General features: G+C 43.2%; 1 protein-coding gene across 5 annotated transcripts in view; it reads left to right on the forward strand.

Moving 5' to 3' along the window:
- The first annotated feature begins 1,803 nt into the window (after nucleotides 1–1,803).
- Nucleotides 1,804–23,375, forward strand: part of TTC12 (tetratricopeptide repeat domain 12) — a 46,664-nt gene continuing 25,092 nt past the window's right edge. For 2 of the 5 annotated variants that reach the window (XM_037065628.1, XM_037065631.1), the window contains exons 1-8: nucleotides 1,815–1,874; nucleotides 3,163–3,264; nucleotides 3,473–3,545; nucleotides 11,399–11,562; nucleotides 12,133–12,154; nucleotides 12,897–12,974; nucleotides 13,807–13,928; nucleotides 19,138–19,197. In XM_037065628.1, the coding sequence (XP_036921523.1) occupies nucleotides 3,184–3,264; nucleotides 3,473–3,545; nucleotides 11,399–11,562; nucleotides 12,133–12,154; nucleotides 12,897–12,974; nucleotides 13,807–13,928; nucleotides 19,138–19,197 (600 nt within the window). In that variant the 5' untranslated portion in view covers nucleotides 1,815–1,874; nucleotides 3,163–3,183. Of the gene's footprint in view, nucleotides 1,875–1,899; nucleotides 1,990–3,162; nucleotides 3,265–3,472; nucleotides 3,546–11,398; nucleotides 11,563–12,132; nucleotides 12,155–12,896; nucleotides 12,975–13,806; nucleotides 13,929–19,137; nucleotides 19,198–23,375 lie in introns of those variants that run through there. The other 3 variants (XM_037065627.1, XM_037065629.1, XM_037065630.1) reach the window with 3 other exon arrangements.

Below are 23,375 nucleotides of genomic sequence, written 5' to 3' on the forward strand. Positions count from 1 at the left end.
CCATATTAGACATGAAGGGCTATGTTATGCTGTGTAACAAACAGGCCCAAAAATTGTTGTGAATTATAGCAAGAAAAGTCTACTGCTCACTCACGCTGCATGCCCATCAAAGGTAGACAAGCACCTCTGGTGCACGTCCCTTTACTTGGGGACTCTGACACAGCCTCTACCATCTGGTTGTTGGGACAATGGGAAGGGTTAGGTTGTACCGTGAGTCACACACTGGTTCTCAAAGAATGACTACTTCTTCCCACACAGCAGTGAACACAGCAAATCACCTGGCCACAGGAAAGTGAGATTCTACCTTGTACTTTAAAAGAGGAAAATTGAAATCTTTGCAGATAGCCCAGTGACTACTCAGGGCTTACTAGGAATTCTGACTTTTTTTAAATTTAAATATTTTGTTTTTATGCTTTTATAGTTGTCCCAGTTTTTCCCCTTTTGCTGCCCTCCACCCAGCCTGCTGCCCACTCCCACAGTAATCTCCACGTTGTTATTCATGTCCATGGGTCATTCATACATGTTCTTTGACCCCTTCACCTTCTTTCAAATAGTCCCCACCTCCCTCCTCCTCTCTCATAGTGTCGGGCTGCTCCATGTTTCTGTGCCTCTAGTTTTATTTTACTTGTTAGTTTATTTTGTTCATTAGATTCCACTTATAAGTGAGATCATATGATATTCGTCTTTCACTACCTGGCTTATTTCACTTAGCCTAATAGTCTCCAGTTCCATCCACACTGTCAAAAAAAAATAAGAATTCCTTCTTTTTTCACTGCTGTGTATGAGTAGTCCATTGCGTAAATGTATCACAGGTTTTTTTAATCTACTCAACCACCCACCTACATGCCAGATTGACCACTTTAAAATGCCAGAAGTCCAAACATGCAGACAGTACTGCATGTGTACCAATGCCTTGTAGAGATTTCAGTCAACAGGCCCCGTTCTCCACAAGGCTCAGATATTTATCTTACAGGGCCTAGGACACATGACAGAGCCAGCAAGCTGTACTTAAAATAATTGTTGGATCTGGCTGGATGCCCTAGTTCAGCTAGTTGGATCTAGAGGGGTCCCATGCCTGGCCTCCTGTCCCCTCATGGTTCATTCTATCCCCAGAGACTCTTCCGTCACTACAAAATAGGTTTCTATAAAGCACTCACAAATTTTCAAGAAGTCCCAAGTGTTCCTTAACATCAGCTTAAACTCAAACTGACACTTTCCCCTAAACCTCCTTAATTTCTTTTTAATCCAGCGCATGATATTGAATTTTTGTTTTAAAAAAGGAGACTGGAATCTCTTTAAGGATGGGTGCATGTATTCAAAGTGTGAAGGTGCTTAACATCTCATTATGCTCCAAATCCTATGATTTCCTGGATACCAATGAAAAAAAAACTAAAGATCAGAGAGGTTACATAACTCTCCCAAAGTCTCACATTTACTAATAAGCAAAGCTGGATTCTCACCCAAACTTGTCTCTATGAATACACTGGCAATTTGGGGCAGGCCAGGGATATATTAAGCTAAGGGGAGGCACACTCCCTACCCCCACCTCCACTTCTGTAAGAAAAAGAGGCAAAAACCTGGCGCGAATTTAGGGTCTAAGGCGGGTTACTCTAAGTCCCTTTTACTTTCTCCCCTTTCCAGGGTACCTATTGGGCCGGGCCCCGCCCCCACAGCTGGCAGAGAATTTAGCGGCACACTCCTGAACTAAAGCGCGAGGATAGCGAAATTGAGGGCGGGGCCGCGCCTTCCCCAGCCACAAGCTCTCTGGCCACGCCCTCCTCTGACCCCTCCAGCCTGGCCACGCCCAGCCCCGGCGGAGGTCAGCAGCTGATAGCGCACAGCCGCCATTTGTCGTCCAACCCTGAACGCTTCAGGTCAGTGCAGTAAGGTGTCTCGGGGTCTGCCCTGGGACTGCCCTGGGACCTGGTCCAGGATCTGACTGTCAGAACCTAACAGAGAACGCTGGTTTGGGCCCCAGCAGATGAGACGGTACGGGCTGCAGCCGGTGACCTCCCTGGCGGGCACGGGTACTCAAGGACGCTCTGGAGAGGTTGCCGAGCAACGATGCCTCGGCCCCGCCCCTCCGCGCTAGGCTGTAGGTGTTTCTGGGACGAAGTAGGCGCAGGGCTCTCTCCTGTACAGCGGTCCGTGGCTGCCGCTTCAGTAAAACTTGGAGCGCCAGACACGTCACCTTGACTTGGCCTCCTGTAACGGGTTCATTGTCCAGGGAGTGGGTGCCCTTCGAGCCCTGCCCTGGGAGCAAGGGGGCTGGCCTCTGCCTGTGGGTGTTCTGAGCCTTCCTTCTGCCCCTCTCAACCTTGGGCAAGTTAACTCACTTCACTAGGCCTTGGTTCCGTGAGGTCTAACACCTTAGAGCTGGAAAGAAGTCTAGCGATCTCTTATTTAAGCCAGGCATCCCCTCTGTTGTTTTGTAGGTAAGGGTGCTTCGCATTTACCAGCATTCGTGCCTGGAGCTTTAATTAACACCCAGGATAGCCTTCACGTAGGTATTACGTTTGTGTAGAATGAATGAGGACTTGAAGCTCAGAGGTTGTGACTTTAGCTGAGATTTCATAGCTTGTAATTGGTGGAATCTCAGAGATTAAAGTAACTCACATCTTGTTTGTGGCAGATTGCAAATTCCCAGTTACAGGTGCATTATACAACTACTAAACTGACTTGTAAATCAGAATCGCCTGGAGAGTGTTAACAGTGATATATTTCTGAGTACTATTTCACTGACCAAGGAGCTCTGGAGCTAAGGCTGAGGAATCTGTATTTAACAAGTTTTTGCATGATTTTCATGGTCTGCGGGTGAACATTTGAGAAACATTGGGTACACCATGCACTTTTTCACTGAAACAACTGGGAGGTAATCAATTTAAATTACCTGGAGAAGATAAGAGACACTGTTGGATGGTGCCACAAGTTCTAATCCCTTCTGCCAATTTGTAGTTCTCTCTTCTCAGAAACAAGCCAGGTTATGATTCACACCGTTTTGGACATTTACATGCAAATTGTCCTCTCTCTGTTTACCTGTTACACAGCCAGGCCCAAGCGTCTGGCTAAGTCAGTCTGTCATGATCAAGATCAAGTGTTAGCATCTTCCTAGTACCTCTGGAGGCCTGTCAACTGCTCTCCTCCTGGTCTTCTTCCCACCAGGTTCCTGAAACACAGCAGCTGATGTTGACTTTGGAGGACCATTTTCCTCCAAAGGAGGAGGGTGGTTTCCCCAGTGGAGGGAGGACTGACAGCTTTCTGGAGGTTATCACCACAAAACATGAGTGTTCCTTGGCCTTAACATCAGTAAAATAGATCACCCTGCTGTTATTATTATGCATGACATCTATAAAAACAAATCCGTCTTAAAAATAGTCACTTGGCTCTTAGTCTTAGAAGGCTAATTAGCCTGACAAATTCTGTTTAGCATTTCATTATTACTAATTTTCATCATTTATGCTGCCTCCTTCAGGGATTCTGGTTCACAATGGCTGACAATCAAGAGAAAGATTTGCAGAAATTTCTTAAAAATGTGGATGAAATCAGTAAGTACCAGTGAATCCTAAGCAAATTAAATTCTACTTTAGATTAAGTTATTTCCTGGTTTGCCTGACAGGTTTATGACTCTTAAGAAAAAAAACATATAGCTGAAATTTAACAGAAACGGTATTGAGAAACAAGTATTATTAGAGCCCGAGGGTAGTATTTTCTGGCTGTTAATCAGTATCAGAGAAGTTGTTAACCTTCTATTGGAGTTCAGGCTCAGCCATATTTTGCCTTTGCCATATTCTGTCACCTTCTTTGTAGAATCAGGTTAAAAGGAGCTCTGTTTCCCCATAGCTAATGAGCCTACCTATCACCTTTGGGATTACTCAGGTGCCCTGTTGGTCAGTCTCGGATCCCTCTTGGTTTAGAGTACAACCATTTCTGTGTTTGAGCTGGGGAAGCAAAATCAATTGTCTTTCCTGTCTCTCTTTCTCTAGACAAGAAGACCCCCTTCCTCAGCTAAGACAGTGGGATCTCAGAGCACATACTCGGATCCCACAGACCACATTCAGGAGATTCCTAAGCAATGGGTTCTTGTTTAAACTTCAGGGAGCTTGTCTGAGGTCAGAAACAAGCAAACAAACAACCTGACCAATCCAATAGACATATGTTGAAATTGCTGCTTCTGGCAGGTTCTATGGGTCCAGAGAATAAAACAGTTTAAAAAAATAGTTTGGGTAACTTGATAAATGATATATTTATAATTGTTCTTTGTTTTCATCATGGTCCTCTCCTCTCCCTATGCCTAAATGTTGTTCTGTGGAGTTCTGGCCATGGCCAGTGCTCACCTTTCTTTTCAGGTGATCTCATCCAAGCATATGGTTTTAACCCATGTGTTGATGACACTTACATCTCAGTCGCCACCTAGCCCTCTTTTCTGAGCGCACTGCCATATCCACTGTATCCCCCGCAAACACTATACATTTAATGCTTCCAAAATTGACTTACTTCTTCCCCCTCTGTCCTCGCAAATAAAGCCTGCTTCTCCTGCCTTCATCTTTACTTTGGTCTCAGTAGGTGGCTCCACCTTCCAGAAATTTAGTCCTAGTGTCACTCAGCCGTCAAGTTTGGCCTCTTTCTCCAGCTTCGTCCTCCACCCCAGCCCCCCCCTTTGTTCTCGTTCTCCTCCTCAGAATATTTAAACAGCCCTCTGATTGTTTTTCCAGCCTCCAGGTTTATACTCCCCACAGAGTAATGTATCTGAAATGCAAATCTGACCCAGACACTTCTCTGCTTGGATTCTCTCCACAGTCACAATACTTTTCAAGCTCTCATCAGGACTTGAGTCCTCCCATGACCTCTCCTTACCTCTCACTGCTCTCTAACTCACACTTGTGCAGCAACAAAATGCTTTTAGTTCTCTGAGCATGTCCCGATGGTTCATACTCTGCAAGATGTGTTTGTTATTCCCCCTGCTTCCCCATCTTCCTTTGCCTGACTTTCCTTCATACTCAGTTCCTTCAGGTACTGCCCAACAGCTCTCTCTGTGACCACAGAACTGTTGCATAAATAACCTGCACTGTCCACTGTGGCAACCGGCAGCCACATGTGGCAACTGAGCGTTTGAAATGTGGCCAGTGCTACTTAGGGACTGAATTTCTCATTTTATTTCATTTATAATTCAATTAGTTATGTGTATGGATTCTATACATTCATTTTTGGGGTTTTTGCGAGGTATTGAATATTGCTAGGCACTGGAGAGCACAGTAACAATAAACAAGAATTATCTTCCTTCGTGGTATCTACATTTCGGTGGGAAAACAAACACTAAACAAGTAATTTCAAGTGCGTTATACAATACAAAGAGAGACTTGCAAAGTGCAGGAAACTTGAACTCAGTCCAGAAGGGTGTATTAGTCTGTTTGGGCTGCTATACAAAGTTTTCTTACAGTTCTGGAAGCTAGAAATCCAAGATCAAGGTTCTCCTCACATTATTCTTTACATTCAGTAAAATTTAGGTCAGAATCCTAAAAGTGTCTTGTTTAGAATTTAACCAGCTGATTCTAGAACTCACATGGAAGAGCAAAGAGCTAAGGCTGATCAAGATACAAATAAAAAAATAATGAAGCCAATTTAGCAGAAAAATAAGAAGGTGGGATAGCTCTTTCTACCAGGTGGTCAAGGTTTATTAAAAGGCGATAGTAATTATGCATGGAAGTTTGGTACTGGAAAGTTTGAGTAGTCCAGCAGAATGGAATGAAGAGACTAGAGCAGATTCATACATGTAGTTCACGCCTGTAAAAGGGATGGAACGACATGTCAGTGGGGAACGCAGGGGCTTCTCGATGCGTGGTGCTGGTGCCCTACACAAAGATCAACTCCAGGTGGATTACATACCTTAATGAGAAAAACAGAACCTTAAAACTTTTAGACATCAGCACCATATAGTACATTTGTAACCTTAAAATACACAAACGTTATAAATTATAAAGGACAACATTGGTGCACTTAACACATTAAAATAAAAAGAAATTCTCTTCAATAATTCTTAAAGAAAAACAAAAAGACAAAGCATACATAAGGATAAGATGTTTGCAAATACATATAATCAGTTTAGAATATATAAAGAAATCATAATGAGAAAAAGACAACCCAATAGAAAGTTGGCCAAGAATAGGGCAGGCAGTTCACAGAAAAGGAAATCCAAATGGTCTACAGACTGATAAAAAGATGCTCAGTCCCAATCATGTTTTGGAAAATGCAAATGCAAACATTAATGAGATATTCCCATCCGTGTGAGTGTTAACACTTTGGAAGCTGGACAATAGCAAATGTCAGAAAGCATGTGGGGCAGTGGGGATTCTTGTTGACTGCTTATAGGAGTAAAAATCGATACACACATATCCTAAGAATGTGTCACATATGTACAAAAGGAAATATGTATACACGTATTCAATTTAGCATTTATTTCCTGTAGCAAAAAATTAAATTACAAAAAATTGGATATCCATCAGTAAGAGAATGGATTAACTATGGTATATAAAATAATGTACTATATATGAATCAACTAGAACTATCTGTAGCTTGCAAAAGAATGCACATTTTAAAAACTATTTATTTAAGATGATTAAATGCTCATATGTATGTAACAGTGAAATGCTCAGTCTCTGACTGTCTTAATTCTAGCCTGCATTTACCCATGGCCTAGCAAACAGCTCTTGCTATAGAGGTGCTGGTCATTAGAGGAATTCTGCCTGAGGCTTGAGTTTTTGGAAGAATAGTCCCTGTTAGAAAGTACTTCTCCTAAAGAGATGGGGAAATATGTGCAAAATAATGTCTATTTATCAAAGACTTGCAGGAGCCTTAAGGCTGGACTCAGATCATCAAGGGACAAAGATTTAGAGATTGTGTGCTTTTGTTTGGATCCTGCGCTGTGTGTGCCCAGATGTCTGGGATCATCAGTCACCTCTCTTTCTCCCATGTGTTCCTTCTCTTGATTTAAGAGAAGCCTGAACTTTGGGTTTGGGGAAGATGGATTTGAGGAATGTATAAGGCTGCTATATTCTCAACTGGGTATCTTCTCGATCAGTAAACCTTTTCTTATTCCAAACTCTGACATTTTGAATATTGGCCTTTTGAAGTGTCACGTATATGAACTTTTGGACCATAATGTTACCAAACTAAAGTGGGGTCTGGCTGCCTGCTACCACCCAAAGGCAAATTCTAGAGGCAGAGGCTGGTGGAAAGGGGAAAAGGGTTTTATTCTAATGCTGAATGATCTGGGAGAATGGGGGACTCCCTGTCCCAAAGCTGATCTCCTCCACAAAACCCAGACAAAACCCAGCTATCTTAAGCAAGACCAAACCAAAGGCAGTGCCCACAATTCCCTTATCTTTAAAGAAGTGACCGGTTTGCAAAGGTATTATCTAGCTGCACACCTTGTCCTCAGTGCTCAAGGAGCCCAGGTTTTATCCAGGTTGCCTAGCTCCATCTCCCCTGGTGGCCCTTCCTATTTCCTGCCCTCAGCCCACTCGAAGCTGTTCAGACAGACTGTCTATTGGTGTCAGTAACACACATACGCAAATACCCTAGTACACCACGACAATGGTCACAAATTCCTTTCTTCCATCAGGAGTAGAGTCTGTTTCTCCATCTTTTGAATTTGGGTTGGCAATGTGACTTGCCATCCCTTACAAAGGGATGTTTGTAAACATGGGACAGACTGAAGCTTAAAAAGTATGTGTGCAATAGGGCTTGCTTTCTTGACGCTCTTGGACACCCCTGCCAAAAGGTGAAACCCATTTTGCCTCATTGCTTCCATTGCTGGAGCCAACAGCCAGCCAACTTTCAGGGGAGAGCCACTCAGGTAACTGATGGCTGGCCATGAGCATGTCTGAGCCCAGCTGAAACCAGAACTGGCCAGCTATGGCCAGCCCAAATTGCAGACTTAGGGAACTGGGAACTAAATAAAGCTAAAGAAACGGTAGTTGCTTTAAGCACTGAGTTTTGGGTTGGTGTGTTATGCAGCAAAAGCTAAATGACACAAAATATATTAAGAGTTCTAACATGCTGGAAAAAAAGCAAAACATGCTACAGAAGGATATTTACTGACTTACAGATGGTATAGAAACAAAAATGTCTATCATTTTATGTTTGTTTGAGATATTTGACAACTAAAAAACATGAAAAATTACCTTGATGAGCCAGTGGAAAATGAAGAAATAAGAACAGGAAAATGCCTTCAGATGGTTTAGTTGTGAAGGGGAGGATATAGGGCCTTGGGAGTCATTGAAGTGTATAAATTCCAATGGGAAGGAAGCTGGTAGAATGGGAGAGGTTGAAAGTGTTGTGGGAAGGGCATAATTAATGGGTGATGCAAGGTTCCTGGTCATGCAAAGCAGGGTAATGGTGAGCACAGGATGAGAGGCTAACGTCACAGGGGAGGTATGCTTTTTCCTTGTGGCAGGAAAGGGAATGGATGTGGAAACAGGCAATGTGCAGTTATGCTGGCAGGAAGTTGGAGTTGCTTTCTGGTGGCACCTCTTTCCTCCCGTCATTAATAAGCAAGATCGTCTGCCTGAAATGGTCAGGTCTCATTTGGAGACAATTTTTAAAGTCCTTGGGAGAATACTAGGATGACTTGCCTAAGTGTGATATTGTGATTTGTGATAAAAAATACATGTTTGTTTTTCATCCCTGTTCCCGGCACAGAACTCCAAAACCCTTGTAACTGCTCAAGTTATAAGACAGATTAAGGTATCTTGATATCATAACAAACCCCTTGTATCCACTCCTGAACTTATGTGAATAAATGACTTTTTGATCCTAAGGGTGGGGCTGGTTGCCAGGGGAACCAACCCTGGGATTGGAGAGTTGAACTTTAAGTCCCACTCTATGAGGAGGGGAGAAGGACTGGAGGTTGAATTGATTTCTAATAGCCAATGATTTGATCAATCATGTCTATTTAGTAACACTTCCATAAAAACCGAAAGGGCAGGGTTTGGAGACCCTTAAGATGTGAACACCTGGAGACTGGGGAAGGGCGGGCACTCAGAGGGCTTGGAAGCTCTGTACCCTCCTACCACAGGAATCTCTTGCCCTGTGAACTCTTCCATCTGGCTGTTCCTGGTAATCTAGTAAGTGAAATGTTCCCCTGACTTCTGTAAGTCACTCTAGCAAATTAATCAAACTAGAGGAGAAGGTGTGGGAACTTCCAATCTATAGCTATATGGTCAGAAGCACAGGAGACAACCTGGGCTTTTGACTGGCCTCTGAAGTGCAGCGGTAGGGGGACATGGCAGTCCTGAAATCAGGCAGCATGGGGTCTTGCCACTTGTTGCCAAGTACAACAGGAAGATTGGTGGGGAAGGAAATAGGTTTATGTTAACAGGGTTCCTAATTTTAGAGGGCTGGGAACATTCCTGTTCTGAGACAACTAGGACAACCTCTCCTGCAAAGCACAGAAAACCAGCCACCCCCAGCAAGGGGCTTAAAGTTGGAATCCATGTCCAGAAGTTCCCCATTATTGCTTATTTGTAGCCCAAGGTTGTTACTCAAATGGGTCTCTGTCTCTTTGGTGCCAGAGTCACCATGGTCTTGCAGCCTCTGTCTCTCTCTCCCTCTCAGGCTCTGGGGTGCACTCCCAAATCACTCCAAGTGGTCATGCAAGGGAAGATCCATCTGCAGGGAACTTTCCAGCTCATGCCTCCATGTGCTGCTCGCAGGGCGAGAGAGTGGAAGCAGCCCAGGACCTGTGCGCTGTGCTGCACTCGGTCATTAACGTCCCAAAGGCTGGAGCCTCGTGAGGCATGCATCCCAGGGTGGGTCCCTGCCTCTGGGAGCTGGCTTCCAACCATGTGGGACCTAAGCCCTGAGCAGTCCCAGTGCGTACCAATCCTGCCTGTGTAGGGCAAAGCAACAGAGAGACTTCTGTCCATCTTCTGTTTAAAAGTCCTCTCCCAGAATCCTTTGTGCTTCAGCAGCCAGTGGGAGTGCTCCGCTTTCCAACACAGTGGGCCAGTGTTGGCACTAATTGCCTTTGTCCCTCTTCTGGATGGCATGTTGTGTAAAGGGGTAGAATCTCCAGTCACGCATACTCTCTACAAGCTCCCCTCTGCTGAGTCACAAGCTGCTGAGCAATCTCCCCCCTCCCCCTCCCCCCTCCCCCCTCCCCCCTCCCTCCTCCCTCCTCCCTCCTCCCTCCTCCCTCCTCTCTCATTGGGAGGGCAAGGTGCTTTTAATCTTCAGTTCCACCTTGGGTTTTTCTCCTTGCCCCCTGCCTTCTCCAGAGATTTGGCCTGATCCCTCCATTACTGTCCTACAGGCCTGAGCCCTTAATCTGTGGAATCAGCTTCTGTCTCCAGGTAGGTAGTGTCAGAATTGAGTTGAATTGTAGGCTATCCAGCTGGTGTCAGAGAATTGTTTGGTGGTGTGGGAAGAACACACACAAGGAAGTTAGTGTCAGAATTCTACTGGGATAACACAGGATTGCTGAGCATCATGGGCAGTCCAGTTGAGTTAGGACCCCTTTCCCTAGGCATCTGTCTTTCTCTATCAGTCCTCAGCTCCCTGAAAAAGGTCTCGAGAAGTGAAGGGTTGGATTTATTTGGAGTTGGAGTTTTGTCTGGCAGGGGGGGCAGCAGCCCAGTGATGTACCGTGGGGTCCAAGCCGGGCAGGCAGTGGAGTGCAGACAGATAAGGGTGGAATTAAGGGCTATTGTTTAATGGTCTCAGAGTCGCCTTTATTTACCTGTTGTCTCCCACATAAGACTGTAAGCTCTTTAAAAATAAGAATCTTTTTTATTCATCATTGTTCTCTTACAGCATCCTGCATAATGCCTAACTCATAATGAGTTCTCCATAAATTTTGTTGAATTAAAAAAGTGGCTTAAAATTCTGTTCCTTGAAGGTCATGGTTAAATTCTCCTGCCGCTTTTTCCAGGCAAAATAAATCCTGTTCTTAATTTTTTCTCATTGGTTCTAATTGCTCTAATTTTTGTTTTCTATTCAGAACCTTCTTGAAGAAATAGGGAGATGTTGGTTAAAGGATATAAATTTCTAGTTATAAGATGAGTATGTCCTGGGGGTCTGATGTACAGCAGTTAACAATTCTGTCTGATGGAGTTGAAACTTACTAGTAGATCTCAAATGTTCTCACCACACATACACACAGTAATTACTTGAGGAGATGGGTGTATTAACTAAACTTACTGTGAATCATTTCCCAATATTTATCAAATCATTGTTGTACAGTGTACACCTTAAACTTACACACTGTTACATGTCAATTATATCTCAGTAAAACTGGAAAAATAAAAGTTCTTTCCTGTGCATGCTGTGCAAGTTCTTCCTGGTGAACAGTCTTTTCTATTGAAGACTTTGTTTGAATGATCACGTCTGATTTGTTCTCTAGCCACTTTAATCCAGGACATGAATTCTGATGACCCCGTCGTACAAGAGAAAGCTATCCTCAAAACAGAAAAGAGACTGCTGCTCACAGAGGAAGACCAAGAGGAGGACGGATGCAGGACCACCTTGAACAAGACCATGATCAGTCCTCCACAAGCCCCTGCGAAGGTTCCCTTTTCCTATTGTGAACTTACATAAATAGACACAGTGAGGGGGTCTGCCCTGAAGCAAAGGAAGTGGTAGTTTAATCCCAGACTGTCTGGTGAGGCTGAAATACTTTTGATATTTTTAGATTAACTAGATTTATTTTCCACAAGGAGGTATAAACTCTGATTGTTTTTACTTGCTCCTCTGGGTCATCTTTAAACAACTATTTGAGTTTGTTTTAATGACAGTTTGGCCTCTCCAACCCCTTAGCTTGTGATCAAACAGTATATTTAAGCTATACTGTTAGGGTATATTCTACTAACTTACATTTCCCACTCCTCCAGCCACAGCCAGGGTCCCTTGATCTGGTCACACCAGTGTCTGCACTTAGTCCCATGACAATGGTGCCCATAATCAGATCTCCCAATTTGAAGCAGTTTCCCTGAATTTTGGGCCCTTCAGTGGTGATGGTTAAAGAAATGATTCTACTCCCCGCATGTAATCGATGCCTTCTTGGTTTGTATGCTTATAAATCAGAGTTGTTTCTGAAATTTGTTTCTTTGTTTTTATGATAACCTGTGCACCCTGAAGAATGCAGATGAAATAAACTCAGGTAAGGACAGCATCTCTCTTCCCAAAGTGCATTATTTTTTAGGATCAGTTTTTATTTGTTTTAATTTATTGATTTTAGAGAGAGAGAGAGATTGCTTTGCTCCACTCATTCATGCATTCCTTGGTTGCTTCTTGCATGGGCCCCTCTGAGTATCAGACCCACAACCTGCGCATATCAGGACGACGCTCTGGCCAGCTGAGCTACCTGGCCTGGGCAGGACCAGTGTTCAGCCCAGACCCTCAGATTATAGCCTCTGGATTTACAACAACCCAGGAACAAAAACCTACCGATGACCCAGTCCTGTTACTGGCCGTCAAAGGGAACAGCCCTTGGAAGTTTTTCTCTCTTTTCTCCTGGCCAATCTTTTGTGCAAACTGAATTCAATTATTCTGAATCTTCCAGTGTACTCTCAGCTGCTCAAGGGATCCCGATGGTTTCTATGTTGCTCGGCTCAAAAGCTCATTGTGCTAGATGGAACAAAAAATCAGTCTTCAGGGAAAGACTCCTTTTAAAAGTGTAATTCAAATTTAAAACATAGACATAGCCATCATAATAATAATATCCCACGGATTACGGTGTCAAATTAAGATGTCATTTCAGGTGCATGTGTGAATGCAGTGTGCCTGCATGTGTGCGTGCGAAGTGTGGCTCTAAAGCTGTAGAGTAGCTTCTTCTGAATGTGAGACAGCTGATTTTAGTATTGGCATTTTCTTTTTAATATTTGAAATTACTCTGCTTGCAGAGGCCTTCTTGGCATCCGTGGAGAAGGATGCAAAGGAACGTGCCAAGAGAAGGAGGGAAAACAGAGTCTTAGCAGATGGTAACTGTCAGTCTGTGCTTTTCGATAGCTGGGTGATTGGTGCTGGAATGAGCAGAGCAGCCTTTCTGCTGGTGTTTGAGGACATCAAGATCCCCGTGGGTGGGTTCGTGGGGGGCCTAGGCAGTGGGACCTGGCCAGGGGGAAACCGCCTGTCCCTGATGTAATGGAAAGGGGACAGGGCGGAGCTGTCAGTCAGCCTCTGTAGTCTGGCCTCTTTCTGAAGCATATGGGCGGACTTAGCAGGTCAGATTGAGCAGTACCAAACAATCTTTGGAGCTTAGGGAGGGATGGGAGTGAGGTACCACTGCCTAGCCTGAGGCATAGATGAAGAACTGAAAAAGAAAAAGGAAACAAGAAAACAAAGATATGAGAAGGGAGAGGAGAAATGGAAAGAAAGACAGGTTGTGTATGTGGCAGGGGCGTACATGGCAGAGAAGGCTTTCAGTGTTGAGCTTTATGCTGTCCAGGGGCATGTGAGCTGCAGATCTGAATGATTCCATATTTGCTAGAAAATTAGTTGTTTGACCCTTTTCATGAAACATCGGCTCTGTAGACTTGGTCTCTGTGGCAAACTTGGAGTGGTTCTCAGCCTTGAGGCAGATAACATTTACTTTTTCTGAGAAGCAGCATAGAAGACTTGGGGTGAATTTGGAGAAAAAATCCTAAAAGTAACCAATCCTCCCATATCTGCGGAGAGAAACAAGTGATAGGTCCCCTTTGGGTTGATGCAAGCTGCGGCCTTCAAAGTAGGGTTGGAAAATCAGGGGAATAAAGTCTGAAAGAATTTTCTCTGGGTGGGGAGAGCTCATCTGTATAACTCTCATTCTCGTAGCCCTAAAAGAAAAGGGGAATGAAGCTTTTGTCAGAGGCAATTATGAGACGGCCATCCTGTGCTACAGTGAGGGACTGGAAAAGCTGAAGGACATGAAAGTGCTGTACACCAACCGAGCCCAGGTCAGTGAGCCAAGAATGTGTCCCCAAGGTTTTCTCAGGGAGCAGAGCCTCTGAACCTGTGGAACAGACGATGATGAGACGAGATGGTACCAGAGGTGTGACAATAACTGGCTCTGGTTGGAGTGTCGGGGAACCTGACTCATAGGAAGCGTTTGCCAATTTTCATGGTGTAAATAGTCTCACCAGGGTCCAATTTCAAGTTACCAACTTGAAATCTTTGAAGGAGGACTTGGGAAGAGCTACACATAATCAGTTCTCGCCTTACTGTAAGTCAGTTCCGGTGCATCACTGATGCTAAGTAACCAGGCACTTTTCCATGCGTTTAAAGGAGAGAACTAGTGGAATAAAATGACCTGTGAGGCCTTGGGACTCTGCTACCCCTGGATTTGTCCAGCCTCTCTTCTCATGGTAATCTAAATTCCTGAGGGCTCCTCTTCTGTTAGTTTCTTACTCATTGTCGCAATCCCCTTGGATTAAGACTCTGCAACTGGGGTAGACTGGATAGCTGATAGCCTAGAGCCAATTCTGAGTTTCTAAAATCCCTGATGCCTCAGTTTTTTTATTTTTTGATCACAGGTGAACTCAGTTTCCTGAAATGTGAGGTAAAAACTGTCACCCAGATGTTTATTATCTACTACTTAATTGAAGGGACAAGGTTGATAATTCTCAGTTGAAACCAAAATGTCACCTGTGGCGTTACCTTTGATGAGTACTTGAGTTTGTGTGTGGTAGAACTCTGTTGCTCAGGTCTGGAAAACTGACGGATTCGTGGACGTGATTATATGATGGTCAGTATGTATCAGCAGGACCTGTGTGAGAGGGATACTTACAAGAGGAAGAGCCCACGTCAGCCCCAATTTCTGTAACTCAAGGTTAAGAATGTCCTGCTGTGGTATGTTGAGGCCTTAGGAGCCCAAAAGTTTGGGAAGTGACTGCAATTTAATGATAGATACACCCAAGCACGGAATTACCTCATTAGTTTGGCAGCTGAAGTTGAGTTGGGATGTCACTTAACCGCAGCCTGTTTGTGGAGAAAATTTGTAATAAAGAGGCAGCTGGTAAACAAAATGGCCAAAGATTGATTCAGCACTGTACACTTTGCCACCCTGACAAGATCGTAACCTTTTTGAGAGCAAAAACTGCCATATGCTTGTCCCCTAATGCTTGTTGTACGGCGGCTGTCCCACAAATCCCTGTCGAGTTACGTAACACTGGGCGCACAAGAAGTCTATTTGGGAATTAAGTTTCTGTTGACACTTCAAAAGAGACACTTAAACAATTAATATAATAATTATAGTTCCTTTTAATTTATCACTAAATTTATCAGTGATTATAGTTCCACTTTATCACTGAAACATTTGCCTACTGATTCTTGTTCAGTCTAGTTACTCTAAATTTATTTGAAAGTAGTAAAATTGAATTGCTTTTCAAGTATTACATAATTCAGACAAATCTAATTCAGATAGTATACCCTGGTTTATATAAATTAATTACATTTTTACTGTATTTAAGTTTAAACAGCACTTTGATTACTTCTGGAGAATCACATCAAGAATGACTGTAGATAAAAATAAGTAAAAGCAATGAAAGCTCTGGGGAAGCAGTTCCTGCCAGCTTCTCCAGAGAAAGCTTATTTGGAGACAAATGCAAAATGTGCTGCCTAGTGTTACAAGTCATTTAAATCACTGAATATTTTTAAATTTTTTAAAAAAATTGTAATTGTTGTTCAAGTACAGTTTTCTGTCTTTTACTCCCATCCTAGCCCCCCCAGCCCCCCCAACCCCCCCCCCCCCCGCTTCTTCCCATTTCTTACCCCCGTAGTTTTTAGCCATGTGTCTTATACTTGTTCCTGTAAACCCTTCCCCTTTTCCCCTGAAATTCCCTCCCCTCTCCCCTCTGGTCACTGTCAGCCTGTTCTCTATTTCGGTGTCTTTGGTTGTATTTTGCTTGCTTGTTTGGTTTGTTGTTTAGGTTCCTGTTAAAGGTGAGATCATATGGTATTTGTCTTTCACCGCCTGGCTTATTTCACTTGCCATAATGCTCTCCAGTTCCATCCATGCTGTTGCAAAGGGTAGGAGCTCCTTCTTTCTTTCTGCTGCATAGAATTCCATTGTGTAAATGTACCGTAGTTTTTGGATCCATTCATTTACTGATGGGCACATAGGTTGCTTCTAGCACTTGGCTATTGTAAATTTTGCTGTTATGAATATTGGGGTGCATAGATTCTTTTGGATTGGTGTTTCAGGGTTCTTAGGGTATAATTCTAGCAGTGGAATTGCTGGGTCAAAAGGCAGATCCATTTTTAGTTTTCTGAGAAAATTCCATACTGTTTTCCGTTGTGGTTGTACAATCATTGACTATTTTTAAAATACCTCCCTGTTTGCATGCAGTGAACACTTAATGAGGACCCTGTGAATAGAGTGTTTCTTCTTGCTGGAGAGAGAACCTGCCCTTTCATCACTTTGTTTTTCCCCTGGAGCTAATGTTATGATCAGTAGATTGCTGGTGTAATTTAGATAAATCACTTGGAAAAAGTAGTCATTAAAATGTGGAAAAGCAAAAGAGAATGGGGAAGTTACAGGATGTTGAATTCAGGCTTTAAAAAGAACAAAAGAAAAAAAGAAAAGAAAAAGGTGGTAGAGAAATTGTTTAAGCCCGTTTAAACCTTTTCAGAGTCTGTATGTATCCTGAATAGCAATGTGATGAAATTATGGCTACAGTTTTCTAGAAGGATGCTAGCTTACCTCTCACATCCTCTGACTTTCAAATGCAACCCCCCACCCTGGAGGAGAAAAATGGTTCTTTATAGAACAGAAAGCTCGAAGTTGTCCACTTCAATTAGTACAGAATCCAGGTTAACGAAAGCACTACATAGCAGCTTCTTTTCTCGGGATGCAGGGAGGTGCACTGCAGGAATTCATTAGCTGGCTATTGTCTGTTCCCTCCTCACTTCAGGTGAATGCTGTATGAGTTATAACACTGACTCCATAATTGGCTTGACCACGGAAATATCTCATCAGATTTATTGGTGAGAATGTGACAGTGCCCAGGGAAGTTCTGATTATGGGCTGAACTAGCAGTGACTGACAGGACTCTGGAAAATCACTTTTTCTCCTGGTGCCTGGTTCTCCTTTCTTGTAATGGGGTGATCACTGCTGCTTGTGAGGAACTTTCCAAAAGAAGAGCACTTAAAGTCTACTTAGTGAAACTTGATAAGAATTTATTGACCACCTGTTATGTCCAGTAATTAATACAGAGGGTACAATGGCCATTGTGCTTGCTGTTAGACGGCCTTTTGTTTGTTTACACGCTACTTCTTTGAAACTCTAAGTGAACTAAATTTGGTTTTGTTTGAGTACCACAGAATTCTGAGTCAATTCTCGATTTTCCAGATTTTCCCCAATTCTAGGGGGTCCCGAAGGAGTACCAAGGGCTCGCTGTGATGGTCTAACTCTTGAATGTTAGCTCATTTCTTGTATCTCTTTCTTCTCGCTGTGCTTATGAGGAAAGATGAACTTTACCTTTTTTTTGGTAACATCCTTATTGGAATATAGTCATCGTACAATTCACCCATTTAAAATACACAGTTCACTGGTGTTTAGTGTGTTCGTAGAGTTGTGCACCCATCACCACACTCACCATTTGCATCATGCCACAAAGAAACCCTTTAAGCAGTTCCCCCAGCCCCACTGCTACCCCTAGGCAACGGCTACTCAACGATATGTCCAGTTTCTGCAACTTTAAGCAAAATGATGTATAATGAAATCAGTTTGCCATAGGGTAATTGATTTAAATAACTTAAGTTCCTACGGCATCTCACCAATATAACAGAATGACACTGAACAATATTGTGCTATTCAAAGACTGACTGTACCTTCTATCTCTGTACATCTGTGAATTCTGGGTATTTTATATAAGTGAAGTCACATAATATTTTACCCATTGTGTCCAGCTTCTTTTACTTAACATAATCTTTTCAAGGTTCATCCATGTTGTAATGTGTATCAGTACTTCATTCCTTTTTATTTCTGAGTAATATACTATTATATTGCATATACCACATTTTATTTATCCATTCATGAGTTGATGGGTATTTCGATTGTTTCTGCTTCTTGACTAATACTGCTGTGAACACTGGTGTACAAGATTTTTGTGAACATATGTTTACCGTCCTCTTGGGTGTATACTCAGGAGGACCATTACTAGATCATATGGTAGCTGCACCTAACTGGTGCAATAGGTAACATTTAGTCTTTTGAGGAACTGGTGTCTTCAAAAATGGTTGTATCACCTTACATTCCCACTAGCTGTGTATGAGGGCTCCAGTTTTCTCACATTATCGCCAGTACTTGTTATTATAGTTTTGTCCCCTTTATCATTTGGTTTCCTCCTAGAATATTCACAGGGGTGTAGACTCTAGAAGCTCTCTCTTTCTTTGTAGACATGTTTAGTCCGCTGTGTGTTATCTCTCAGTGCTCCAGATCCTGCTCTGCTCTGTGCCCTGAGGAATGAAGTCTGTGGACTGGCCCCTTAACCTCCCTGCTTATAGCTTCCATTCGGGTTCAGCCAGTGAGGTCAGAAGGAAGGAGGACAGTGACACTAGGGTATTTATTCTCCCAGCTTTGGCTGTAATAAAAGCCACAGCTCTCATTAGGCAGCACTTTTCGCAAAGCTGCCCACTTCTATTTTGTCCATTGCTCCTCCTTCTGCCTCTGCAGTTCTAGCAATGGTGATGGCTCTTCCCTGTTGCTAGCCCTAGGGTTCTGGTTTTCTGCTGGTTTTCTTAAGCCCTGCCTTCACCTTGTAAATAGTCCCTTGATTAAACTTTTCTTGTTACCTGAGCATGAGTATGCTGTCTGTGACCTGCTGGGACCCTGACTGATACTTGTAGGGACCAGTTACTTCTCATCACCATAGGACTACTCTTTCTGTGTTAAATAAAGACTGCTTGCACCCTGGCTGGTGTAGCTCAGTAGATTGAGCTCGGGCCTGCGAACCAAAGGATCACGGTTCGATTCCCAGTCAGGGCACATGCCTGGGTTGCAGACTAGTTCCCAGCGGAGGACACACAAGAGGCAACCATACATTGATATTTTTCTCCCTCTCTCCTTCCCTTCTCTTCTAAAGATAAATAAATAAAATCTTTAAAAAAAAAAAGACTGCTTGCTACTGAGTGGTATGTGCATAGCAGCTGTTTGTGTCATTACAGGCCTACATAAAACTTGGGGACTACCAGAAGGCAATAGTGGATTGTGACTGGGCTCTGAAGGTAAGAAGGTATTTATTTCCTCTTCCACATGATGGAGCTGGGCTTGCTTGGGCCAGATACTACAGTCCTGAAGTGAATAGAGAGGAGCTGCTGATATATCATGGTGGGAAAGGGTATAGGCAGTGTATGCAGAGCTTCAATTCTTCATCTGTAAAATTGATAGAATTTTTTGAGGGTTATGATAATATACATAAAATATATGCTTCTTAGTCAGTACTCCAGAGAAGCTGCTGTTAATACTGGTTTTTCGTGGTTTATATTGCAACAGCTTATCCTTTGCTTTTGTGTTATCAGAACTTTGCTTCATGTGATAATGGTAATGCCTCCTTCTCTTTCTAGAGCCAATGGGAGCCTGTTTCTAGAGGTCATTCTTTCTCATCAGTTTGTGCTTTTCTTCTCCAGTTCTAATAACTTGGAGATGTGGCATAGCATCCCCTATTTGTAGAGGATGCTACAAAATTCTTGTAGAAAAAAGAATTCCTATTGGTCAGCCTGGATACTAGTCAGGCCTCAGGCAGATAGCATAATATTGTGCTTGGTATTTACCAAAGTGTCTGAAATTTACCAAATTAGACAATTAAAGATTGGGACAAATAAGAACTGTTGGAAATATTAGAAGAGTTTTTTTAAAAATAAATGTCATGATCACTTCTTAGGGACATTATTTCAGATGCCTAAATATTTAAATAGCCCGTAATCCACATTCTCTGAATTACTCTGTCATAGAGGCTTTAACTGGAAAAAAAAAAGCAGTGCTTCTTATACTTCTTCACCAAAGAGCTGTTAACAGCAGGAGTGTGGGCCCCTGGAGGGTGTAGAAGCAGAGAGCCTGAGATTTCTTTTTAGACATGCATTTTATCTTAAAACCTTTTGTGAATTTTGCATTGCACTCTATAAAATTTATCTGCTTGTCTTAATATACTCATACTATTTTAAATAACACAATCAAGCAAAATTGAAGTGCCAGGAGACCGTTCCAGATTTCTCCTGTGACTTGACTCCCCAGTGCGGCACACCTACCCCAGCCAAAGGAGTGCATGGCTCAAGACCTGAGCACATTCTGACAGCAGCATATTGGCCACACCCACTTCCTTATTTTTTATTATGAGGGTAAGCCTGGGAAACAGGAGTGAATTAGAAATTGACCTTGCTAATAATGGTTATGAAACACTAGGATCCTCCAAAGCTGCCATCCGGCATGCTCGATTTCTTTGTCCCTTAGGACGTATGGCAGCGTATCTTGTCCCATGGTATTGTCGCAGTCTTTACGTTGCAGGAACTGCCCAAGCTGAAGACATGGGGTCTTCCCAGATCCAGAGCAGATCCGCTAACCTGCTTTGTCACTTTATTGGGTCGTGATTTATTTTTCTATCAGCATTCTGTAAGAGAAGAGAGGGACAATGACGTTTTCCTCAATGGCCACAGCAATAACAGCAGAGACCACCATTTGCTGCTTGCTGGCTATGAGCTGTCTCATTTGAGCCTCACATCATTCTGTTCTATTATGTTCAATACCACTGTTATCTTTATTTTTCTAACATGGAAACCTAGCCTCGGAGGTTAATTAAGTAACCTGTGTAGGATCACATGGCTAATGTTGGTCTAACAGTCAGCTGGTGCTCTGAACCATCTACTAAAACAGCCTCTTCACTGAGACCTTAAACCCCACGATCCCTGGCTGGTGGTCTCATTTCCTTCTGAGGAAGAAATGAAATCACCTCTTGGGACTTCCAGGGGTATCTTTTCCAATCTGAAAAGGACCAAAGAGGAAATCACACCATCATGCTGATTCAGAATGGCACACTGGTCTGTTCCCAAGTGTTAATGGAAACACAATGTAATTAATAGTGAAACCCAGGCAAAGCAGGCCCAACAGAGCTGACATTAAAAAACACTGACACTCAGCAGCCAACCTTGTTAAATGCCCAGCGAGGCTCCCAGTTGAAGATATTTGGGTAAACGCTTGGAAGAATGGAAAAAATGTATAAGGAGTTCTAAAAGCTGATACTGGTTGGCTCTACATCAGAGCTGTGAATTAAAAAGTTTCACTGTGTTTAAAAGTAATGTATCAATAGTGTCAATGGCCCTCCATTATTAATAGTATTAGTACTTTCAGAACCAATTTAAGATTTTTGACACTTGGGAATTGGCAGAGACACGCCCATGTGGTGGTATTTCAAGACTGATGTTCCTTGTCGGGGAAGATAAGGCAGCAGAGCTGGTTTCAATTGGGGTCAGTCACTTTCCAAGCACAAGGCTTCCTGCACAGCGAAACACGTCGTCTGAAGGCAGAATTCCTTTTAAGGGGTAATGGGATTCACCTGACATAATCCTGGTGCAGGTCANTCAGAGCTGTGAATTAAAAAGTTTCACTGTGTTTAAAAGTAATGTATCAATAGTGTCAATGGCCCTCCATTATTAATAGTATTAGTACTTTCAGAACCAATTTAAGATTTTTGACACTTGGGAATTGGCAGAGACACGCCCATGTGGTGGTATTTCAAGACTGATGTTCCTTGTCGGGGAAGATAAGGCAGCAGAGCTGGTTTCGATTGGGGTCAGTCACTTTCCAAGCACAATGCTTCCTGCACAGCGAAACACGTCTTCTGAAGGCAGAATTCCTTTTAAGGGGGAATGGGATTCACCTGACATAATCCTGGTGCAGGTCGACACGTAATCAGAGAAGAAAAGGGAAAAAATCCATTAGCAGTCCTCTGCCTCAGTGCCTGAGGGAGGTAGTCACAATGATACCCCATCACACAGACCCACAGAAGGCAGGACCAGGCTTGGGGGCCCAGGGGCCAGGGGCCAGGCTGCTTTTCCCCACTGTGACCTGGTTCTGCAAACATGGGCTCTCATGAGCCTCAGTACCACAGTTCTCTCTTCCTTGACCATGCCTTTCTCGCTTCCTCTATTCCCCATTCTGTGAAGTCTCCAGGGTTCAGTCCTTGGCTCCCTGCCTTTCTTCACTCTGCAGTTTCTCCCTCAAAACTCTCGTTTCCTCTCATAGGTTCAACCCTCATCTCTGCAAATGGCTCTCAGACCTCATCTCGCAGGGCTGCAGGTTTTCATCTGTGTGTCTGGGCATCATCTGAAACAAACTCTTCATCCTCCCACCCAACCTGACCTGACCTACCTCTTTCTGCTAATGGCACATGATGTCTTCCAGGCATCTGAACTCGAAACTTGACTGGACATCCTCCTCCCCCCTGACCATTGGTTGCCAGTTGATGCTGCTCAATTCTTTCTCTGACACAGCTCCGGCATCTGCACTTGCACCCCCACTGTCACTAGGACATCGCCTCTTAGCCCCTCATTTGAAGTGATTTTTTGTCTCCTCCCTTACCTCACTACCTTTCCCCCTCCAGTCTGGTATTCAAGGCCTCCACGTGGGCACACTGCCTAGCTCACCCTTCCAACCTGATCTTCCCTCTGCCTCACCCTTGCTCCTTGTTTTGGACTGTCCACTGAAGCCCCTTGTCCCTTTGACCTCTGGACCTTGCTCACCCCATTCTTCCTTTATCCTTCTCCCTTCACCTCCATGTCATTCAAGATCCAGCTCTGATCCCTCCTCTTTGCATGCTCTTTGTTAGGCTATAGTTCTTCAGAAAATATAGCCTAACACTTCCTTATGCTGAACTGCTATAGCACTTTTCTGAAGGAGTTTTTGTGTAATTTTTAAGCCTTTGGAGCCTGGAATCATGTGGCCAGATTTTAAATCCTAGGTCTTCCATTTAGCATCTATGTGACCCTGAACTTCTCCAATCTTTAGTTTCCTCATCTGTAAAATGGGGATAATAACTGTACTTTGCAGAGTTGTCATGAGGTTTATCTGAAGTAATGTATCTAAACCCCATGGGAAGGACTAAGCACTAACACACCATCATTACTATTATACTGCCATTCACTTGGGAGCAACTCAGGAAATGATATTTATGAAAATGCATGCATCTATAAAGGACTCTCCAATAACAATTATTGCTACTTCTTCTGTTGTTATTTAGCTTTTCTTTACATCGTTTTTGGTTCTGAAATGGATTGCTATTGTAACTGCAGCAACAGCCATTGATAGCATATTACCGACACTGAACTAATGTTTTACAAGTGTTTCTTCCTCACAACAGCCTGAGAGGGAGAGAGACACTATAATTAGCTTCACTTTCCACTGAAGATAATTA

The sequence above is a fragment of the Sturnira hondurensis genome, unplaced genomic scaffold (genome assembly GCF_014824575.4).
Source record: "Sturnira hondurensis isolate 20B ecotype Veracruz unplaced genomic scaffold, ASM1482457v3 Scaffold0015793, whole genome shotgun sequence".
NCBI lineage: Eukaryota > Metazoa > Chordata > Mammalia > Chiroptera > Phyllostomidae > Sturnira > Sturnira hondurensis.